The following is a 24998-nucleotide window of genomic DNA, read 5'->3' as shown; positions in this document are numbered from 1 at the left end:
TTCATGTATGCTAAACTCACTTGAATACCATACTAGTTTCATAATACTTTTAAACAAACTCTCTTGAAAAACTACGTTATCTCAACTCAAGTACCATAAAAATTGTGGCCACGATTACATCATACAATCCATTGTTATTCAATACACTTTTAATTAGACCACAGCCATTATTCGCTTTGTTTTACAAGTGCATTGCTTAGTACGGCTCTTGTAAGTTCAGTGAAAGCTTACTTTAATGAGAATGAGGCTCGACACAAAGGGATTGCCCATAGCCGTACATCTGTTCTGTTCAGACTCGTTACAATAACCGTTGTGTACATCACCACACCCCTCTTCGTTTTACTCTTTCTCTTGAGGAGACGAAGAGGAAGAGAGAGAGAGGGAGAGAGAGAATTTCCACAACAGCCCCAGGGTTGGTACACAAGCATCGAGAAGATGTCGATAAAGATCAGCCGCTAAAGAGAAAACAAGAAGGAGATGAAGAGAAAAGATAGCTGTCTATACTTTTCTGCTCCCTTTATCCACTCCGATTTCCTCAATAATTTGCCTTTCATTCTATAATTCCCCTCCAATTTTCATTTTTCTCTCTTAAAGCATTTCTCCCTGATACTCAGTAGCATTATCAGATTATTATAATCCATTGATTAAACCACCTTATTATTTATTTCACACTCGTTCATCAATTGACCAATTCTGTCTAAATCTCTTTTCACCTGATTTATTTCACGATTTCGTATTCCCTTGAAAAAAGCTTAATTTTCACAAAACATTTCGGGTTTCCCAATCAAAATGTTTGATACAAGAGTTGACTATTCCTGTTTTTCTTCTTCACTTGTTAAGACTTATCCTTCGCTTCTTCCTCATCATGAATGATCACTAATTTATAGTAGGCCTACCATAATATATTCTTTCCAATTTGTAGAGAATGGAATTCAAACATATTACTCGAAGTAGTTATTCTCAACCTGGTTGGAATTCTTCATTTTTACTTATTTAATATTTTACTTTGAAATAGTTGAATTTAAAATGACGTATTTTTTAATTGTATAGGTTCTTGATTCAACCCATATTCCATTTCAAAAAGATTGAAAAATGTGAATGATTGAATAGGAATTTAACTGTATACAGGAAAACCGAATTAATGGGATGAATAATAAGTTATTGGATAAATATATTATTAGGAACTTGATAAATGCTGGATTATGAAGAATCTTCTTTAATTAAAATAAGAAGATGAAATAAATGGGAAAATGAATGTAGATGATTTCTAACCTACCTTATAACTATTATCCACACTATTTTTCTCTTTCTCCTTTCACCACCTATAATAATATATTGCTCTCCCTCGTTTTCCTTTTTCTTATCTCTCTTCCTTTTCTACTGTACAGTTGCGGTGGTCACCATCGTCCATAAATTTCAGCTACTTCATAATTTATGACTGAAAAAGTTTGTTTACACAGTGCGCCATTAAAATGAAAAAGCCATATTTGAGACCCATTCAAGTCAGGAGAGTGGAGAGACGGTGTTGTGAATCCATCGTCTATGGATGTAGATAGAGATGGGAAAGGAGGCTATCTCTATGTTCATGTGCTACTCAGACTATCTCTCTCACGCTTCTCTGCTGTAAACACTACTTCAGTGTTTTTATTTCTGTCTCTCTTCTCATCTCAGTCTAGTAGCATTGGATATCTCTGTCGCACACGCCACTGTAACTTGCCATAAATTATTAACATTGGACCAAAAAGGCTTACGCCCGCAGCTCTAAGCATGATCGCCTCAAGTGGTCCGAACCTAAAATCTTGCACATTCATGATCTTTGATCGGATATCATAGAAACTGAGTAAAATTGAGCCCAATCAATATTCAACCATGATGATGAGATAATGATTGCACTGTGAAATACATCTCTGTAGAAAGGGTAGACCATCAACATTTAAAAATTCTATACAGATTTCACAGGAATATTTTTATTTGAATACTCTTAAACGCTCCTATTGTACTGGTAAGTGTTCAATACAGCTAAAATGACCTTCCACATTCCAATTGAATTCAAATAGTGGATTATTGTAACCATGGCCTCTATCTGACATGCTCATTAGATCTCCGGATTATCAATCGAATTTAATAGTTATTTGTGCAACTAGTGCGCAAAGTGACAGTTTGCTGCACCGAAAGAAACGTTTACGCCCGAGCCGTAGGCGAGGGCGGAATGGTTTCTTGAGTGCAGCAGAGGAACTTTGCGCACGTATTTTGCGCAAGTTTTTCCTACAGTTACCATTGAATATGAGAAGTGGGTAATTATGGGTAAAATTGCCTGAAATGCATCAAATGTTTTTCTGTGTAATTTTATTATTGATAAAAACCTTAATTTATTGTCAAATTGAATAAAAATGTTGTCCTTGGTTATAATATCTAATACTAATAATTAGCGCGTTGTGCTTCGTTGCACCTCTGCTCACTATAGCAGCCCAGTCACTGTTACCAACTTCATTTTGATTTTGCTGCACTGTTGCTCCATATAACCTACTAAGTATTTTGCGTTGCCATGTTGCAAATCTGGAGTGCAGAAAAATTTTTCCCGCACTAGAGCGGAAAAGTGATTCTTTGCGTTCTGTAATCAGTGCAGCAATGGCCACTTTTCAACGTAACTGTAGGAAAATAAAATTTTCAGCATTCAAATTTCAAATTATCAGGAATACTTCAAATACTCAACGATTAGGAATTTGTTCTATTCACTCACCAAATAAACTCTTGATATCATGAATCTGGATCTCATTGCAATCTTACCTGGAAAACAAAAATCGATCAATTATTGATCAATGAATGATCGGGTGGAATCAACGAAATAAACAAATAGAATAGGACAAATCCTATACTATTAAACGAGCGATTTCTGTTTATATGTTAAAATGTTTAGATGTTTAGATGTTTCAATGTTTGGATGTTTAGATGTTTAAATGTTTGTATTTCACCGGATCTCGAAAACGGCTCAAACGATTCTCACGAAATTCAGAACATAGTAGGTTTATAATATAGAAATTCAATTGCACTAGGTCTCATCCCTGGAAAAACTCGCTGAAGGACATTGAAAGGATGATTATTACTCATCCTTGGAAAAACAGATGATAATAATTATTTCGCCGTCTGTTGATGATGGAAGTGAGTGAGCGAGTTCGTTGTGTGTGGGACTGTGTCACAATTATGACTCAGCTGTTGAACTTTTGTAATCATTCAATCAGGTACTTAGTGCCGGTTGCAAAAAAGCCGGGTTATTTTCAATCCTGTAGATCCTGTAGGTTAATTCCAGTAGATCCATCTTTTTGAAATGGTCTTTTCTGATTTGGTTCACGTGAAATTAATCAGGATTAAAATTTAACCGGCTGTGCAACCGGACCTTTGTGAGGGAAATTTTTGCATACCCCTGGAAATTAATCTCAATTTACTGTGATTAGATAGAACATTTCTGTATGAACTATGAATGCTATTATAATTTCTTCTTTCGTAATAAATAATTATGCTTTTGTACTCCAGAGCGAAGCTCGGTCTCCGATATTCCAACTTATGTGAGAATAATTTTAGAGAATAAACGGGAATTCAAGTAGCATGATAACAGAATTATCAGAATTTAATTTCAACAGAATATGTCTTTGTTCTTCTCCATGACATCAAATTGGTGAGTAATGCAAGATGTAGTGACAACATTTTTTATCAGATACAAATTAACAAAGTTGCCCATAACTGTATGCAATGCTACACTAATGGGCTTGAATCTTTAGAAAGCGATCATTTCTTTTTAATGAAAAACATCGAAAACCCATAAATTTTAAGGAGAAGACATATGAAAGACTCTGACCATGACTTCCTTGTTAATGTTATTGTAAAAACGATTAAAATTTCAATAAAAGTGGCCAGTTAGCTCGGTTGTAAGCTGTAAGCCGCCACCTGCACACCTTTCACGAGCACATTTTCACATAACAGATGGTGTTTATTTCGTAAATGAGGGGAGAACCTGGAATATGTAGAAGGCAAATAATATGAACGGCAAAGCAAAATATTCCATACGGCCGAGAGGAGGTAGCAGATTATTTACGGTGATTTAGCCCTCTTCTTCAACTTAGAAAAAAGGGTATTCGATTAAAATAAAAGCGTTTTTATTTATGTCCGTAACGAGAGCTGAGAGCGAAACCGTAGCTATGGTTGGGAGGGGGTGGATTTGGGGTTTCTCCCCTTTTTAGAGCGTCAAGGATTGAGAACGACACTCTAATGAAGAAATGCACTCACTTTGAGCCCCTTTTGCGAGGTTTGGCACCCCCCAACTTGGTATAGATACTATATCTATACTGTCCTATACAACTATATATGCGTTGGTTTAGAATATCTATATAAATGTGTATTATATCTATACTGTCCTGTACACTCCCTCCATTAGAGCAACAGCAGCACCCAACGAGTAAAAATAAATATAGATCAGTACCGGATTTAGGCTCACAGTTATATACCTTTTTCGTTTAGATCGGATTATATAGACTGGTGACAAGCTTCATTGTAGAGGTAGCCAAAGCCCCCTACTCACGTCAATCGACTTTCTTCTCTTCTCTTTGTACAAGCAAACTGTGAGATTTAAAAATGTGAAAACATAACAACGGGTTGACATTTTGAAGGTTTTATTTATATGGCTTTTGATGGGTTTCCAGGCATATATGATTGAGATAATATTGCATTGAACAAGAAATGAAGACTGATGATGATGATGATGTGATTGTCTTCATTGTACGATTATAATGACATTGAAATAGAGGAATTCTTGAAATCAATAGCATTGGTAACAATGTAACGCAAGCAATCACTGTACTCTAGATATAATGCCAATATCGATATTATACTATTCTGTACTATTGTATTGGATGCCATTAGACCCTTAAGATTTGATGCACTCTCGAAATAACTCGATCAATACTTTATCAATGAAACATCATAATTTAATGAGAATTTATAGAATAATTTAAATAGAATTTATAACGATCTATTCTTGATATATTATTCATGTTAAACTAATATTATATAGTTTTTGATCTTATTTTGAAATATACAATGATTGATGATATTGATACTAAATGAATTGCTAATGTATTATTATTTGTCTTGTTTATTGCAGATTTGCTCTTTATTTAATAAGTAACAAAATTAGTAAAACTCCATTAAAATTCCTTTAATTATCAGAGAATCATGAAGAAATTACTTCAAAACAAATGAGTGAAGAATACTTCTGTACTTTTTCAATCATCATAAACGATCCTTCAATTCCTCACAAGTTCACAGATGAATGAAAATAAAAAGTTATGAGGATCCTTCTTTTCAATTAAGGGTCGTTTGAACATGCTACAGGAGACTGTACAGCTTATTTGATTATCGAGCTTCATGGTTCTAAATCGAATTACACTCTTGAAGTCAGTAATCTTGAAAGAAACCAGCCAGTGCATACAGTAATTGAATATCGACAGAAATTGATTTTACCGCATACGAGAGAAACTAAGAGCAGTTGCATATAAAATCGATCAGCTGCAGTCTCCAATGGAGCGACGGCTTCGCATGCACAGCTCTCTGCAAAATGGCATCGGTAATAAAATTTGCAAATCATATTCTGATTCCCGTGAAAATTGAACATGTACGCATCTCTTCAGACATGAGCAATTTCCGCTGTAGAAGTCGATTTATGAGGTTTCATTTGAAAGATGGAAGAGAATGCTGGATAGTAAATAGGTAGTTTCTAGCCTTTCTATCAATCAAAAGAGTTATGAAAGAAATATTAGAGGTCGAGTTATAAAAGTTCTTAATTTTCAATAGGCTGGAAGAACAAGATTGAAGTTCGAAAAAACATTCTGTATCAACATGCCAGCTCGTACAAGACAAACAAACGCAGATGATTGACTTTAGGCTGAGCCAGTAGAAGAATATCTTGAAATTTAATAATGAGAAGAAATATTCTATGTTGAGGGTGACATTTTGTCATGGATAAAACTGCATGCAAATTAACAAAAACTGAAAAAATTCTACATCCTATAGCATTGAATTGGAATAACTGTAAAATAAATTTCTAAACCTGATTTAGTTCAGTATCTTCAATTCTCAGATACTGATCACTCAGAAATTTTCATTTTTTTTCAAGGAAGTTATTAATAGTTCAGAGAAGTGATTTTCGCGGATTCATACTTATAGTAGCATTACTATGTTTTGCCATCTAAATTTGGAAGAGAAATATTACAAGGTATCCTCAGTTTTTCTCTCCCGATCTATATTTTTTATGTAAAAATGGAATAAAATAGATTGAAAAATAAATAAAATTACTCGTACACCCGAAATTATTATTCTGTAGCAGCAGTTTAGCTGCTAACTAATTTGGAGACTAGAAATCTGGCAGTTGAATGTTATAATTTAGTCGAAATTCGTGGTTATTTGAAATGCGAGTGATATGCTTCAATCACAGTATTTGGAGGAATATCCTATTATTTTTTGATTCTCAATTCCTATGGCGCACCTTCAGAATTCTTATTCGTATTCCTATCTCAAAGAACTCATAACACGAGTTTAATTTCAGTCGATTGTCTAAATTCCTACTTTATGTCTATTGCAGTTATTGGAAGAAACATATTTTCTAAATTTTGGAAAACTATTCAATTACAATTCAGAATTGAACATCCACAAAAACTTACAATATTCTTCTACAAATATAAGAACCGAATCGACTATCTCATATCAAAAAGCGGAAAGTGCAAGCATTATAAATATCAGTAGTAATTTCACAATGAATAAGAATAATCCCGCCAAATAGATGGAGGTTAGATTATCACGAAATCCTAGACTCAGTTAATTCTATATAAAAAACAAACAAACTTTATCGTCAGTATTTGATTAACTCGATCAAAGTGAAATAGCCACATAAAAAACTAGCTCTCAATATTCTCCTTGAAATAAAATCCAAACCAACCACAAAGCAGACAGTGCAATAACAGTGGCATTAGCCACAATTTGAGTAATTTGATCAAACAGATCGATAAATTGCAATTGGTTAATGAGATACTAGCAGCCAACCAGCCATCGAATTCTGTACGATGCAATTAGTTTAGAGCTCAGCTGCGGTGCGGTGAGGTATTGAAATACTACCCTCATATGCAAAATTGACGCTAAATTGGCATTAGAGCTGTTTGTTCAATTTTACAGTTGCGCCGTCATAAGGAGGAATTAGTGGAGATAAACCAATATGGCTGGCAAGTCGGGTTTATGTAGCCTTAATTTCAACTAATTAAAAGCCAATTAACAGTAGCGGCTGTTAAGTTGACAATTCAGGTTTAAAGCTTGTGCTCAGTTCTCGAATGCGGTTGAATTTTCCAATGGTAGCTGAATGAATGGGATTTTAGATGACTGTAATGAATTCAAGCTACGTTGATATTGCTGGTAGCCATGGTAACGGTATCTAGGCATGGATCATATGGTTTGTATCAGCCATTCTATGATTTTCATCTTCATCACAATCGGTTTAGAGCTATCTTCAATAATGAAAATCAAAATATCTCATCCCCGAAATTCACAAGCTGACGTATTGCCCAACTGTAAAGTATAAACACACCTAGAAGAAGAAGAAATCTTAAGGGTTTGAAAGGTGAAAGGGTAGGTTAGGATGTTAGGTTTTTGCTTTAAAATGGCAAAATGCTTGTATTATTCAAATGTTTTGATAATAATAAGGAAGCAGAAAGTTTGCATCTCAAATAACGTTTGTATTATATAGTTTGGCTGTACATCACCGTATGATTTTCGGGAATGTGATATTTTGCCCACCATCAATTTCCTCATTGGATATGTGCATAAGTTAAAAAAATCAAATAGTATATTGATTAATAAGTTTGAATAATACGAAGGAATGATTTTCCCAATGTGTAGCCAAAAGTTTTTGAATAAAATCTTGTTTTTGAATTATTGTTAAAGTGTATTATCATTTATTCAAACATGTCTTCCTTGACAAGAGTGATTTTTCTGGTAAGTTTGATTACTACCACATCAACGTGGTGATTACTACCACACATCAAAGAGATTATGGAAATGAACTTCTGAAGTGATATTGAGGCTGTACTAACGAAACTTATCTGTGCACGAGTTTGTTGACTATCAACCAAGAGCCAGAATCGTACTGATTGGTTGCTAGGTCAGTCAAATTCCTTCATGGAAGTTTAATACTCAATTCAATCTGCTTGTGCTTAAAACAGATCTTTGCGGAGCACGGGTTACCTGCTAGTAACGATTGAGTGATTCTCATAGATCTAGACAAATCTACAAAAAACATCAATAGAATGTGTTAGTGCCTACCTGCAACCTGAAGCGTGGCATTGCGACTGCTGGCGGAGCCGGCAGTGTTGCGTGCGACGCACCAGTAAACGCCATCGTCGTGCTCCTTGCGGCCATGCTGCAGCCGCAGGAAGAAGAGGCTGCCGGTGGGGAGCAGGATGCGGTGGGTGCCGGGCCCCAGCACCAGTCGCTGGCCATCCTTCCACCACTCGATGTCCGGCTGCGGTCGGCCCTCCGCCTTGCAGTTCAGCGTCACCGGCTCGTTCTTCGGCACCACCACGTCGGCCGGGTGCTCTGTGATGCGTGGCGAACGGTATTGACCTACGAAAACACAAACCACAGTTAGAAGAAACAAAATCAAATCAAATCCATTCATAAGCCATTGTAATCTATTATCCATTCATAAGCCAAATCATTCATTAGCCATTGGAACAAAACAATATAGACAGTTTGATAAGTGAAGCATAAAACCTAGATTTCAAAACAATCACAAGTAAGATCAGAAATATAACATAAATTAATAATGATAGAAAACAATACAAAGATTTAAAACTTAAATATAGTATTAAAGTTTATTAAGATATTTATCCTTTTAAATGTATGGAAAACCGTAAATAACGAGCTAAAAATTGAGAAGAAAAATAAAATTTATTGTTTGTATCAAAGAAAAAGGTCTCAATCCTCTATGAGTCCTTTTCTTTCCGGCCTACATTCAGTTAAATGTTGTAACCTTCTTGGAACACAATTGATTTATTTTGAACTAATATAACTTGATGCGATAAACGTCGTAACAATCTTGGTGGTGGTAGTGAAAAAATATACAGAACAATATTGGTCGAAAGTAATAGTGGTAGTGTGTCCGAGGTATTGGTAGAAAGTGGAATTGTTTTCCCTGTACTATTGTTTGGATTGGAAGCATGGTCACTGAATAAGGAATGTGGGATCAGAATTCAAGCATTTGAGACGTGGACCTACCGGCGTATAACGCTGCGAACACGCGCATATGGTTTGTATCAGCCATTCTATGATTTTCATCTTCATCACAATCGGTTTAGAGCTATCTTCAATAATGAAAATCAAAATATCTCATCCCCGAAATTCACAAGCTGACGTATTGCCCAACTGTAAAGTATAAACACACCTAGAAGAAGAAGAAATCTTAAGGGTTTGAAAGGTGAAAGGGTAGGTTAGGATGTTAGGTTTTTGCTTTAAAATGGCAAAATGCTTGTATTATTCAAATGTTTTGATAATAATAAGGAAGCAGAAAGTTTGCATCTCAAATAACGTTTGTATTATATAGTTTGGCTGTACATCACCGTATGATTTTCGGGAATGTGATATTTTGCCCACCATCAATTTCCTCATTGGATATGTGCATAAGTTAAAAAAATCAAATAGTATATTGATTAATAAGTTTGAATAATACGAAGGAATGATTTTCCCAATGTGTAGCCAAAAGTTTTTGAATAAAATCTTGTTTTTGAATTATTGTTAAAGTGTATTATCATTTATTCAAACATGTCTTCCTTGACAAGAGTGATTTTTCTGGTAAGTTTGATTACTACCACATCAACGTGGTGATTACTACCACACATCAAAGAGATTATGGAAATGAACTTCTGAAGTGATATTGAGGCTGTACTAACGAAACTTATCTGTGCACGAGTTTGTTGACTATCAACCAAGAGCCAGAATCGTACTGATTGGTTGCTAGGTCAGTCAAATTCCTTCATGGAAGTTTAATACTCAATTCAATCTGCTTGTGCTTAAAACAGATCTTTGCGGAGCACGGGTTACCTGCTAGTAACGATTGAGTGATTCTCATAGATCTAGACAAATCTACAAAAAACATCAATAGAATGTGTTAGTGCCTACCTGCAACCTGAAGCGTGGCATTGCGACTGCTGGCGGAGCCGGCAGTGTTGCGTGCGACGCACCAGTAAACGCCATCGTCGTGCTCCTTGCGGCCATGCTGCAGCCGCAGGAAGAAGAGGCTGCCGGTGGGGAGCAGGATGCGGTGGGTGCCGGGCCCCAGCACCAGTCGCTGGCCATCCTTCCACCACTCGATGTCCGGCTGCGGTCGGCCCTCCGCCTTGCAGTTCAGCGTCACCGGCTCGTTCTTCGGCACCACCACGTCGGCCGGGTGCTCTGTGATGCGTGGCGAACGGTATTGACCTACGAAAACACAAACCACAGTTAGAAGAAACAAAATCAAATCAAATCCATTCATAAGCCATTGTAATCTATTATCCATTCATAAGCCAAATCATTCATTAGCCATTGGAACAAAAACAATATAGACAGTTTGATAAGTGAAGCATAAAACCTAGATTTCAAAACAATCACAAGTAAGATCAGAAATATAACATAAATTAATAATGATAGAAAACAATACAAAGATTTAAAACTTAAATATAGTATTAAAGTTTATTAAGATATTTATCCTTTTAAATGTATGGAAAACCGTAAATAACGAGCTAAAAATTGAGAAGAAAAATAAAATTTATAGAATACTGTTTGTATCAAAGAAAAAGGTCTCAATCCTCTATGAGTCCTTTTCTTTCCGGCCTACATTCAGTTAAATGTTGTAACCTTCTTGGAACACAATTGATTTATTTTGAACTAATATAACTTGATGCGATAAACGTCGTAACAATCTTGGTGGTGGTAGTGAAAAAATATACAGAACAATATTGGTCGAAAGTAATAGTGGTAGTGTGTCCGAGGTATTGGTAGAAAGTGGAATTGTTTTCCCTGTACTATTGTTTGGATTGGAAGCATGGTCACTGAATAAGGAATGTGGGATCAGAATTCAAGCATTTGAGACGTGGACCTACCGGCGTATAACGCTGCGAACACGCGCATTTCGTTTTTCATCAGCTGATTATATCTGTATTTGTACTGAAACAATAAGATACATAATTATATAATAATCTCAGCATCAGCTGATAAAAAGTGAAATGCGCGTGTTTGTGGCGCTCAAATCTGTACGCGCCATTACATGGGCAGATAGAGTCAGAAATGCAGAGGTTCTCAGAAGAATGGGTAAACAACTGGATATTATGCGAGATATTACGATCACAAAGTTGAAATACTTTGGGCACATTATGATAGGACCTAAGTACGTAATTCTGCACCTCATAATACAAGGTACAGTAAACTTGCTGGTAAGCGTACAGTGGGATGTAGAAGAATGTCTTGGTTGAAAAATGTGAGGGAAGCATTCAACTGCACGTCACAGGACCTCTTCCAAGCAGCAGTTAACAAAGTTAGAATTGCCATGATGGTAGCCATCCTCCGTGATGGAGAAGGTACCTGAAGAAGAAAGTAGTGTGGTGGACAGTATTGGTAAACACATTACAGAGATCGAGTTGAGTATGAAGAAAGTTGGACAAGTTGGTGGTAAAATTCAAAACAATATTGGTTAAAAGTGCACAGCCAATGTGCTTCTTTTTTGCTTTGGACTGTAAATCTTTGAAAATGTGTCATGACCTGAATATGGTAGGTTGTATAAATAAAGATGGGAACAGTTTTGGACATAGCATAAGCCGGTTTTGACATTACAAAAGTTATAATTATACAATATGAAAGAAATTATTAAATATATGTGATGAACGGTAACCTATATCACACCCAACAGATAGCAAGGTTAGTGTGAGAGTTTTGGTGCTTTGATGATGGAAAATTGATGGAGAGAGAGTTGATGATTAATAATAATTCATAACAGAATTGGATAAAAGTGCTCAGTATTGTTTCATACAGAAAAATAGAGATTAGTTAGTGCAAGAAATATGAGGGTAGTAGTGTGTTTTCACTTGTGGTGGACAATGTAACTGCAAGAGTTGATGAGTATTCAATGAAATCGTTTGTTATTCCATAGGAATCTTACAGGAAAGTGGAAATAAGTGAATGCATGCATGTTGTACAATATTGCGCAGAAGTGCTCAAAATTCACTGAATGAGTAATCACACTCTTTCCTTTTTTATGGCCGTTTGCACAGTCAAAGCTTAAACTAAATTAAATCAGCTTGTGGCTTAAACTCAAAATGAAACACATAACAAACGAATCTTTATACGGATTTAATCTAGTTTGAAATGAAATTTATTCTAAACTGTGACTGTGCAAACGGCCCTTAGAGGATGAAATAAGGAAATATCAAAAATGTTTGCAAGATTATCACGAGGAAGAATGATTTGCTCCCATAAGAGATTATTGAGATATAGGGCTATCCAACTACGATCGAATAATGATAGAATCAATTATTTTCACATATCTTCTATACATAAAATTTCACAATTTTCTTCCAAAACCAACTATAAACTACACCGCTGTTCACTAATCGAGTATTGTTCCCAGTACAAAGCTAGGAGAACATTACATCACAAGAACCCTCAAGCAGACGACCCCAATTTTTACACCAGCACGGATCGTCCAGTTAGCAGGGACTGGTTGATGGTGGGAGGGGGAGGGGGAAGGTTACTGTTGCCCCTACAACCAGCACCACACAAAGTCCCTCTTCCTTTATTACCTTCGTCCGAGCTGAGTAAACACAACTTATCATAGGTACATACTCTTGCCCACCCAAATTTCCACTTCCGTCAGTCCCAAGAGTTCATTCCTCACTCACTCACTTACTCACTCTCTCACCCATCATCCTCTGTCTCGCTCCCTCACTTTATCTCCTTCCCTCCTCACCGTTGCTGCGGTGAATAAATTTAAACGAGCTTCGTTAGCAGCTCCAGCTTCTCCCGAAAACCTTACCGGGGGTTTAGTGCCCCCTACCTTTCCTACTCACCCTCCCCCAGGGGACATGGTCAACATGATGAACGTGCATCAGAATCATGCATCTTTCAAACGTATGGTGGCTACACTCTTTAGCAACCCCCTCCACCCCACCGCTTACTCCAACTCTCATGGTCCACTTCTCTCGTAGAGTTTAGTAACTAATCAATATAGCCTGGGAACATCTAGCATTGGCACATGGGAAATCAGTAATCTTTCAGATATCAGAAACAGTATTCACACAGGTTTAGAAAACGTCTGACAATTCCAGTTTTTCCCTGACGAGGATGATACTGTCGTATGTATAGCAAACTAGTGCTCGAGTGATGAGTGAATAAATGAGATAATATATCTACTAATCTATGCACACATTTGATTAGTGGTCAAGTGGCCAAACAAGTGAATAGGATCAGCATTTTGGGATGATTACAAATCAACGGAAAGAGATTTTTAGAATCTTACTTACTCAATACAGTAACTTTTCAAGTGGTATGTTCTAAACATGAGAAGCACAAATACTATTCATCCGATTGCGGATCAAAAATTCAACTTGCCCCTAAAGAATTTCGATTAATGAAAATTTTCTCTAAAAATGATCTTTATTGAATCACAAAAAAAATTGTTAATCCTCTTATTATTAAGTTTTGCCTTATCTGTACCTCACATATAATCATCATCATCTTTCATATTTTAGAATATTTCTCCAATCATGTGCCCAGTCTCTTTAACAATCTGAACTTTAGCTTGAAATCTGCTAGTATCCCATCCTCATTCCTTTCTGTTTTCTATTTTTATATTTAAACCAGCCCAGTTTTCTCCCAGATATCCCCTCATTTACTGAAAAGATTCCTACTCATTTTACACTCAAACCACATTTACCAGTTTTATTATCAAACCAAGTTCAAAACTGACAAGTTGAAAGTTCCAAATAGTCAAAATTTCAGATAGTTACTGGGAAGGTTTCCAGCCAGTATAGTTCCCCCAACTTTCTTAATCTGCTCTATTCTCTTTCTTCACTCATTTAATTAATTCTATAATGATAGTCTCCGTCCTCTAATACTCTGCTTTCTCCGTTGTAATCCACTCGAAATCAGACAGACAAGACAAGAGGAGTGCAGCTTAGTGCCTCACAAGGGAATACAGGGATACAGGGATAGGGAAGGACCAAGGGAATGGGTTAGTGCTGCTATTTGTGGATGTCATATGGCCGCAGTCGCAGTCAGCAACGAGCAACGCAATTAAAGACAGTCACAAGTCGCTGCTGCAGTCTCTTGGCTAGAACAACGGCAGCTCTATTGTTTATCATCGTTGCTTGAAAGAAGCTAAGCCGCCAAAGCTCATTATTGCCGGAGATAGAACAAACTCAACCAAGGGTACAACCTTCCAGCTATATTTATACACAATTCACATTAGTTATATTCTATAGTAGTCTGCCTCTTCATTCTATCACTTATCAATCCTGTTGAGAATAGCTCCTGTGTTCCGAGCCATTAATGATTAGCACAAAAAAATCTAGTATCTTCCCATCGTTTTTTTTTCGTTTATCAATTATTTTCTATATTTGTATCTGTCATAGATGTCTGACGACAGTTCAATAGCCCAGCTGTGTAACGGTGAAAATACTCTAAGCTGCAAGCAAAATTTATCTGCTTTCTTGGTCTAAATTATTGTCGTACTCAAAGCCTCATCATCTTCGGCTTATATAGTTCATAAGCTTACTTGAGTTATGAGTAATACTTGCTTAGGCTCACATGGACTTAATCAGTTCTATTTTATTTCCCTAATTATTCAATTAATTTTACGAGCATAGTCCTCGTTCTCTAATACACTATTCAATCTCCGTTGTAGTTAATTCTAAATCGGACAGACAAGACAAGAATAGTGTAACTTAGTGGCTCAGTATGGAAGGAATACTGTATGAATAATGCATTCGTCATGTAAAACGGTAGTTGGCCTGGTTTTAATTATTTATGTTTGACGTTATATTTGTGGACTTGTTTTCTGTTGATTGATATTAATTTATCGAAACTACAACAATGTTGATAGTTACAAAACATTTTTTTTATAGTTACTGGTGTTCGAAATATAAAGTGAACAAATACGAGTGATACGAGTAATAGTTTTGTTTCAATGATCGAGTAATGAATTTTTTGAAACACAATTTCGTCTTCCTAGAGATTGCATTGCACACCATAACCCACTCCTAAGGTGCTATCAGAAGATCTCAGATATCAGATCTGAGTCCAGACAGGTCAAACAAAGTAATTCAAAAGCAGTTTTTAAAACGATAACATCGATTCAAAATCGATAATGGTTTTCATTCATTTGTTTAGCTGTAGGAAAAGCACATGTTATTTGGAGCTGCTGTATGACATGCGACATTTCTAAAGCACACACCGTCTGCCAAGCGAGATGCTCTACGAGTATAATGAACGGCCTCAAGAATGGGAACATAATTCGAGAACAAGAAGCTATTTCGGGCGCTGGTGTCTGACAAGAATGAGAAAGGAGAAAAGCAGGAAGACAAAATAAGAAGGAAAGGGAAAGCAAATAGGGAAAGGAGTGGTAGGGAAGAGAAAAAGAAGAAGAATCGCCTGCTACACGCCTGAGGACACGCGTCTCTGATAAATCACTTCTTCCCTTCCTCTTGATCCTCATTCGCTTGTGGTCTGTTCATTCATCTTTTCTCGCTTGTCTCGAAATCATGAAGTTATCTTTTTATTATCGGCCACATTCGCTGCCGAAAACAGTGAAGCAGCCAGAGATGAAAGATATTATTATACATTCTCTCATATGTTCACTGTTCAAGAATGTGGAGATTGTTGGTGATGAGAATTGGGTTTCCTTTGAAATTTGGACCTCTAGTTTGTTGTATGTAATAAATGCTGGAGCTCTGAACATGGATTGTATGATTATGAATTGGTGATTTGATTTTTGATAAATTTTTTTGTTTGTTAATCATGTTACTTGGAGAGCCAAAAACATGATGATTATTAATGTTGATGTAGGCCGTAGACCTGAATCCAGACAATTTCCAATTTTCTTTTCTGTAAGACTAGGAGTGATATTCAACAGTATTTATCCTGAAATTTTTTACAAATTTTGATTTGTGAATTGAATAAAATAGCTTGAAATTGTAATCAATAAGATGAAATGTTAAAAAAGTATTCTATTAAATAATGTTCACTTATGTATTTTCCTATTGAAAACTGGCGATTATGTCAAAAAACCTAGAAAAGATTTACATGCAAACGAAATAGTTGGCAACACAATACCACGGAGGTGCACAAATAACAGTAGCACCTACAGTGTTCACCAACTCTTTCATTTCGTTTTTTTAATTACACCGATGTCATTCATCTCGCAACAGATTAATTAACCGACTACAATGAGAAAGCGCAACAATTTATTTTGTCCATTAGAGAGAAAACTGTGGTTAGTGAGTACTACTACTACTGCTGCTACAAGGCTCCTCTTTTTTCGAGTGAATTTGTGATTGGAGGCCGAGATAAAGGTGGCCGATATAGTCAGATTCACTCTAATCAGTCAGCATTGGTTTGATAGGGGGGCGATGGTGTTATTTATAAGGAATGCTGACAGTAGTAGTGGACTCGTCGGAGGGTGAAATTGGCCACTAGAACAGGAACACTGTGAAATGGACTCATTTGCATCCAGTTCCGTTTATGCACTTTCCGCCTAAAGTATTGTGTCTCTCTTCAATTCTAACTCCGATTCTAATTCTCGCTTTCCCCTCGATTCCACCCTAACTTTCTGTCTATTTTTAACCCTGTACTTTGTCCACTCCCGACATTATCATTTCTTTCTGTTCATTCCTCTTTATAGGTCAAAGTTGACTATGAAGACCTTTTTGCTACCAATCTTTTTTCTAATAAAATTGATTGATTGAATAAATTCACTATAAATCTTTTCTATTCAATCATTCAATAACTCATAAATCATGGCAATAATTGGGAGAGAGCCTCAGACGGCATGAAATTTGATTCTGTTTTCAACTCCAATTTATTTCTTTCTCAAATCTGTTTAATCGATAGTCTGGGTGGTTTACATTCAATAATATTTACAAATCATGAATCATATTTGATTCGAAGAGAAACATCATGCTTATTAAAATTTATTCCTGTATTCAAAACAAATTCTACATGTACCCATATTCAAATCATTTATTACCATTTTCGATCGAAAGTGAAGGTGATCAAATTCGATAATTCATTGATTCAATCAGAAATGATTCAAATCATTATTGTTGGGCTTGTTCAAATCAAAATTTGAATTACATTTTTATTTCAAATCGGGTCATTTATTAACATTTTCCAAGGATCTCGAAATTTCAGATTGAATGAGTTTACGCTGAGGAGAAATGATTTTTATGAGCTACAATCAACACAAGTACTATGACTTGTACTAGATTCGGCGGATAAAAATTTTGTATGTTCTCAAGCAATCAGGGTGCAATATGATAAGTAGTATGGAATGAGAAAGGAATAAGCCCATATTTCCTATCCTGGATGGAGAATGAAAAATCTGAAAACATGTAGGATATAAGTGGTAGAGATAATTTGTAAATTTGAAATTTAGGAATATATTTATGTAAAAAAGGGTTTGATCAAAAACATATAGTGTATAAGTGGTGGAGAGAATTTGTAAATTTGTAATTTAGGAAGATATCTATGTAAAAAAGGGTTTAATCAAAAACATGTGGGGTATAAGTGGTAGAGAGAATTTGTAAATTTGTAATTTAGGAAGATATCTATGTAAAAAAGGATTTGATCAAGAACAAGTGGGGTATAAGTGGTAGAGAGAATTTGTAAATTTGTAATTTAGAAAGATATCTATGTGAAAAAGGGTTTGATCAAGAACAAGTGGGGTATAAGTGGTAGAGAAAATTTGTAAATTTGTAATTTAAGGAGATATCTATGTAACGGGCTTGATCAAAAATATTATTTACAAATATATGTTTTCTAATTGATTATTTAAGTGATTGAATTCTTGTCAGTATTTTTACATCGTCAACCAAACTTATTGATTTGTTTGACGATTATTTTCTGACTGATCTGAAGGTGACTGAACTTCTCATCAATGAACCCAATTGAAAATGTAGTAAACACTGTCTGTCTGTCAAGTTCAATGTTGAACACAGGTTTCATATGCAATTCTACGACACTCAACCGACAGCTAATTATCCAGTTACTGCTAATCATGCACACATTTTTGCCAATTTCTGCCAATCATGTACAAAATGTTGCAAATCATGCCATCTCCGATGATCTCGTGATCGCCAATTCATTGCCCTGTCACATAACTCAATTGAATGGGAATCATTGGTGTTATTATTTATAGAAAATGCTGACAGTTCGTAGTGAATCTCGTTATACAAAATTTTAGTGGCTCTGTTGTGTTAATTCATGTAAATTCGTCCCGGTCCAATTAGTTAGCCATATGCTGCAACTTCACTCTGCCAGTCTGCCAGATGCTTCCTTCCTCCACTAAACGCTTGAAATATTCACACAATTAATTTACGACTAATTATTATCGCTCGTTCACGGAACAGCTGACCGATTGTTGGGTGGAAAAGAAACCGTGAACTACTTGATGCAAGTAATGCCATACTCTGCAACCGGAACTAACTTTAAGCATAGTTTTACTTGTGCATGATTGTGTACGTGCGGGCGAAGCTACTTACTCTACAAACCTTCAATACTAGGCAACAGGACCCTATATAATGAAGAGCAATGAGTTAAACTAGGGTGTAACCCTACCCTACCTTGATAGGATGCGTACATTTTCTATGATAGTAGTCTCAAAATTATTGAGAATAGCAGTTCTCATAGAAGTTCTATTTTCTTAGTGTAATAGAATAGACTATATGCTATAAAAAGTGTTGAAGAAGAGTGAAACTTGATACATGAACTATATTTCGCCATTTAGATTCATTCATATCAACAATACTTAATTGTCCCTAAATTTAATACAAATATGTATATATTTCAACTCACCTTATTATCTTATTTCATGAATTTAATCATTTCTCGTATTTCATTTCATATTTTGACACTGTGCAGATCTATGACCATTTTGAAAATTCATGTTTTCTTAGGTTAATGTTTGGTCAACTGTTTGTTCACTTCGTGAACTGACCCAAAAGTGACATCAAATCCAACTTTTATGTCAAGAACGCTGTAGTACTCTTTATTTGCTAGACGAAGATGAATATCCTGTATTGTTGGAATTGTAACTCTTTCTCTTACAATGTACAGGGTCTATGCAAATTCTCAAGGATCCATCAGGTTTCTCAACTATCACAACATTTGAAACCCATTCAACGGGTTTAAAATATAAATTTAAATATTTATAGTATTCATGAATTTATGAATTTGTAAGGGAAAAATTAATAGCAATGAGATTTGATGAGATTGCTAAACGATCGAAGAGATAACCAAGCTCAGGCTGGTAGTAAGATGAAATCATATTTAGAATCACTGGCAGTGCAAGAGATAAAATAGAAAGTTCAAACACATAATAGGGTGGCATAAATGAAAATGGAAAATACACTGTACGTGGGACGTGGGAGAAATACATATTGACAGTTATGTGCATAATAGTTTGGCCACCAGCCGACAAACTTACATTCTCAAACAATGTCTAGAATAACAAAGTCAACAAAAAGTAATTGAAATAATTGAAAGAGAAACTCTCAGACCCATTCCATCAGTTGTGTACATTTCTATTAGCAAGTTCCCATGTCTCGTCGGTTGAAGCAAAACCTATTAAATACAAGAGAATGCTAATTTCAAACAATACATATTTAAATGAGTTACCTTTACACAAAACTGTTGTTCATGAAAGCCAAAACTGTAGGTGACTAGCAAACAACTGAGACAAATAGAAATTAAAGAAAAGAGATATACTGAGAAGTAAAGTTATTGGAAAAAAACAAATAAAGAGAGATAAGAATAGAGAATTATTAATTATTAATAAAATGAAAGGACTTAAGTTGGTGCAGTATGACGCATTATGCATTTGGTGTATTATAGCTCATTATTTAACTACTGTATTTCAATACCAAATACGATTTCAGCTAATTAAGATGAAGATAATGAAAATACACTTTCTTAGTCCGACAGACAAATTTGAATATACAAATAAATAGTAGTAATTTTAAATAAAAATAACAATCGCCTGTATACTGCAACTGAAGTACAGTTCAGTACAATATAAGAAAGCATAATTTCTATTATCTTTAAAATCTTGGAGAAAAAGATTAAACTGATTTGGTAGAAAAATAGCATGTGGAGGCATAATAATTAAGAAATTTGAAGGAACCACTATTTCTGAATGACTCTTCTTGTATTAAAAATCAACGAATTTTCACTTTCTGTATTCTCGTACTACTGGAATTCGTTGAATTAGCATACACTTTTTATAGGATTTAACATTGTTTATCAGAACTATCCCCTCAAACTGTAATTCCTGTGCTTGAACCAAGGACGTATTTCACAAGACATGCAGCTTTGAATATAGAAATTGGCCATTTTTTGTGTATTGGAATTTGGGCTAAGTACACTCAACAAAACATTTTCCATTTTTTGACCGAATTTGACTTATGATGCATGATTTTGAACCACCTTGGCGAGCCGAGAAGAATGAAGTGTAGTACGATGAAATCCGAGCATTGTGTAAAAAGTTATGAGTGTTTGAAATATTGATCCTTGAGGTGTCCTTAAGCGCGCCTCTCCACTAGGAAATACTGAAATGAAGTGCATCTAACGGGTGATTCTTATAGAACATAATCTCATGAACTTATGTCATTGTGCGAAATATCAATATGAGGACAATGTAGTTGATGGTTGAAGCTGAAAATTGGGTGTTTTTCACAATACAAGAAGCATTGTTGACTGGTGTACCTGGAAATCTATATGAGATAGATCGCTCTACCTGATCTAACATTGTAGAGCACAAAAATAAGCCCAGAGGGAATTTGAATTATACATCTAAATGGTAACAATCGGGAGATATTGTTGATCAAAAACTAAAATTCATCAAAATTTTTTCTTAAATTTCACTCATTTTTGAAAAATCATAACTCAGTACTCATTGGTGATAGAGAGTTCTGAATGATTTAATTTTATTCAGAATGTTATAATCTGAAAAAAGGAAAGAGCAAATTTTTCTGTCCGACTACGAGATTTGGCAGAAATAGCTGAAAACTGGAAAATGAGCAGAAAATACGAAGTTTTTGGGCCACTCTGTATCTAGCACAAGGAAATTTTGCATGAAAAATTGGTTTTGGAGTTCTCTTATGTACCCAAATAATATATTAAAAAATCAGAACTACAATATAAATTGCAAGCACACCCCCTTTTTTATGTCTATATTGACTGGACTAACTATGATTTCACCAATTCAAGGAAAAATAGAAACTTAGTATAGATCTTGAATGATATTCAAAATTATAAACAATGATATACATTATTCAAAATGGTCTTGAATTATATTCAAGACCCGATTCCAGAAAAGCGGTGCTTGGGAGCTGATAGAAAAAAAACGGAAGGAATAACTGCAAAACAAGACCACTTCGAGAAAGAAGGCGACTTGAGGGCACCTCGTACACACATTAAAGATTATCACGGCACCACCCTTTCAACCATCAACGAAAACAACGCAGAGCAGCGCCCCTATTGCAAACACGTGCCCTTCACCCTTCTGCCCTCTCACACATCTGCTTCCTCCACCTATGCTCTCAACAACTTCCAAACACTTATACCCTTGGCCCTTGATTTTTTCTACTACTTTTTAGGGTTTTCTAAGTTTATGCCAAAAACGCGGAACATCTTTGATTTTCGAATTGGTGGTAGTTACATAGATTGATTTTGTTGCAAAGCCGAATTCATTATATCATAGATATAGTTCTTTATTGTCTAGTATTGTCAAAATAAGGACACTATTGAGTAAGGGATCCGGAGAGGGAAATGCCTTTTTCACAAAGAACATTCAAAGCCATCCATTGCTCAAAAGTACAGCAGACCTACTGTACTGAAGTAAGAAGTTGAAGCAAATTTCGCTCTGTGAGGATAATTCTTAGGCTCAACTCACACTTACGTGACTCAGGTCGAGAAGAGACTCGACTCTAGTCGAGAGCATGTATTTTCAAATGTTGACAGTCGCGGAGACTACAGTCGACTGGTCTGAGTGTCACCATTTGGAAACACATGCTCGACTAGAGTCGAGTTTCTTCTCGACCTGAGTCGCGTAAGTGTGAGTTGAGCCTTACTCTTGGGGAGCACTGGGCAGTTTAGTGGATATTATCATAGAAAAAAAACGTAAAAAAATATTCCTTGGTATGGGTCGTTTATGTTCCAATTTTCAAGCGGGCTTTTTGTTAACTCGAGCTCATTGTCTATTATTACTTATTACTTATCCACTGTTTGGCCGGATGAGTGTAAGAACGGCACAGTATGAGAGACTACCAGCGTCACATAGCTTCACGAAGAAGAACAACTATAGGACTATCGGCTTGAGTTAACAGTGAAATTTGGAATATTAACGCCCTATAACATGGCATATGAGTTTGAACCAAAGAGAATAGAGTAATCGATTAGTTCTTTTAACTCTATTCTCTCGGGTTTGAACTCACATTGAGCAAACAGTAATACAATGGTATTGTCAACATAAAATTCATCAAAGCCACCCTGGATCCGAATCGTACCTGAATGGTCGTCGTATTTTGTTCAAGATCCAATGGCGCAAAACGTCATAAGTTTGAAAAACGGTCGGTCACCTGACGTGGAGTCGGCACCTCCGCCACCGCACGCATCCGCATCCATCCGGAACATCCGCCATCCTCGGTCACGCCTAGTTTAACCCTTCCACCACTTCCACCAACCCTTCCCTTATCTCCTCCGCTAATACTCAGCACACCTTCCTTTCATTGCAAACCCATCGGGCGTGCTACAACAACACATGTACACCACTAATTTTCACTAATCGAGGCCCTTTTTATTACGAAACAGCTCCCGGATGAAGAAGTGAAACAGCTCGTGCGTGCCCCGTCAACCCTTTTCATGCAAGAAGTCACGCATCACTTACCATTGTTATTCTGCTACTCATCAGATGCCATGGTTTATGGTCTTCAGTTCATGAATCGAACTCGTTAGTCCAATATTGGTATTATGAGTCATGTGTCGAAAACGTTTTTATAAGGCGACGATGTGGGTATGAAAGAGTCAATTTTTACTCATGTCGGTCATAACTTTTCAAAAATAGCAAACTACAAGTTAGTCATCACTATCAATATTGCAGTTTGTGAAATATACATTAATTGGATGAAAAAGTGAATTGACAGGCTTTTAGTGGGGAGACCATTACTGGAAATATCTTCTGGAAACTTCTGGAAGTTACGTAATGGTACGGGTCGGCACTCCACGCTGTTTGTATGTACGGTACCATGTTATAATGAACAAGATAGTCCTGCTAATTAAAGATACTTCAAACCCACCTTAAAAGTGATGATTAATATAATAAAGACAACTCCTTTTCTGCCGGTCACTTTTACAAAAACGTCTTCACTTTTCTGGCTTAACTTCATGATCGATCTCAGATCCATAATAACTGCTTTTACCGACTATCAATCATCCATCAAAATCTTGAAAATTGAATAGGATAAAAGAAACAGTAATAGAGCTGGATAATTGTATGATGAATTTTGCTAAATTTGTTCGAGAAATGAGGCACATAAATAGAATATGCTTCATTATGTTCGAATAGAGGGATATGGTTCTTGAATTCTTATGTATCTAAATGGAATGATCAAAGTTCCTTTTCGGAAGCACATAGAATAAGACATTCAACAATTTCTCATGCTGGTAGCCATAATTGACATTTCCATCAAAAATTACAATAACTAGCACTAGCACTAGCAGAATGAAAATATCCTATTTTCACAGAGGATTCGCAATAGGATTAGATTCACATTTTTCCTGATACATTAGTTCCAATTCGAATCTAGCTAGAGTAACACGATGCAGAGAGATTCAATGTGATAGAAAACGTCACTAGTGATACAGTTGACAGTTCTAATATTATGAATCTGACTAGAATAACACGATGATGTAGAGAAATTCAATATGACACAAGCAGAAGCATGACAGCCTTCCAGCAAAACCCTATCCTCTCATTTGCGCACTATAATACGGCAAGGGAAAGAACTCCCTTATTTTCCCCATTGATATATTGAAGGGGAACGGCTGCTACAATCCCTCATATCAACAACGAGGAAAAAAGGGGAAACTTGCTTCCCCCACGTTTCTGCATCACCTGCTTCAAGTAGACACTCCTGCCACCCCCCCTTCATGCTCGTCTAAAAACATTGCATATATGAAACTTTCTCAATATTTACTTAAATCTTTGTGCTATATTGGATTCCACCATAATATACGAGACTACCTTCAAGAGGGGATACCGTTAAATGGCATGGGGTGAGATGGGATTCAGAGTGGAGTGGGTATGCTGAAAAATTATGGATTTCAATATTGTCACAGTATTTTACGAAGAAAAATATTATTCAAGGTATATTATTTATAACATACTTATTGGTTTGACAGGATCAATGTAAAGTAAAAACCAGTTCTTCAGGAATAGAATAGTCCTGACAAAACTATACTATAACTTTGGTCAACTTTAATATACACTAAACATTTTGTGTGTAGTTTCTTTACTGATGATACCCACATAAATCTTTGACTTGTGATTTGGTAATTTGATTAATTGGGCAAAATTGTATTTGTTGGCTGGCTGAATGGGAATCACATCCAATACCTTTGCAGCGATAGCAGACTGAAGTTGTGCTCATAATCGAATCACC

General features: G+C 35.9%; 2 protein-coding genes across 2 annotated transcripts in view; both read right to left on the bottom strand.

Annotated features, from left to right (window-relative positions):
- LOC111060808 (roundabout homolog 2) overlaps nucleotides 1–8713 on the bottom strand; it is a 142709-nt gene extending 133996 nt beyond the window's left edge. Inside the window, exon 1 of the mRNA XM_039429514.1 lies at nucleotides 8359–8713. Coding sequence (XP_039285448.1) covers nucleotides 8359–8713 — 355 coding nt within the window. The remainder of the gene's footprint in view (nucleotides 1–8358) is intronic.
- A 545-nt stretch (nucleotides 8714–9258) lies between these two features.
- The window catches only part of LOC111049165 (roundabout homolog 3-like), a 168230-nt gene continuing 152490 nt past the window's right edge, over nucleotides 9259–24998 (bottom strand). Inside the window, exons 3-4 of the mRNA XM_039429513.1 lie at nucleotides 10213–10512; nucleotides 9259–9398 (exon numbers count right to left, since the gene is read on the bottom strand). Of these exons, the coding sequence (XP_039285447.1) occupies nucleotides 9259–9398; nucleotides 10213–10512 (440 nt within the window). The remainder of the gene's footprint in view (nucleotides 9399–10212; nucleotides 10513–24998) is intronic.

This window comes from Nilaparvata lugens, chromosome 5 (genome assembly GCF_014356525.2).
Source record: "Nilaparvata lugens isolate BPH chromosome 5, ASM1435652v1, whole genome shotgun sequence".
NCBI classification, from domain to species: domain Eukaryota; kingdom Metazoa; phylum Arthropoda; class Insecta; order Hemiptera; family Delphacidae; genus Nilaparvata; species Nilaparvata lugens.
This window is presented reverse-complemented; position numbering and strand designations above follow the sequence as displayed.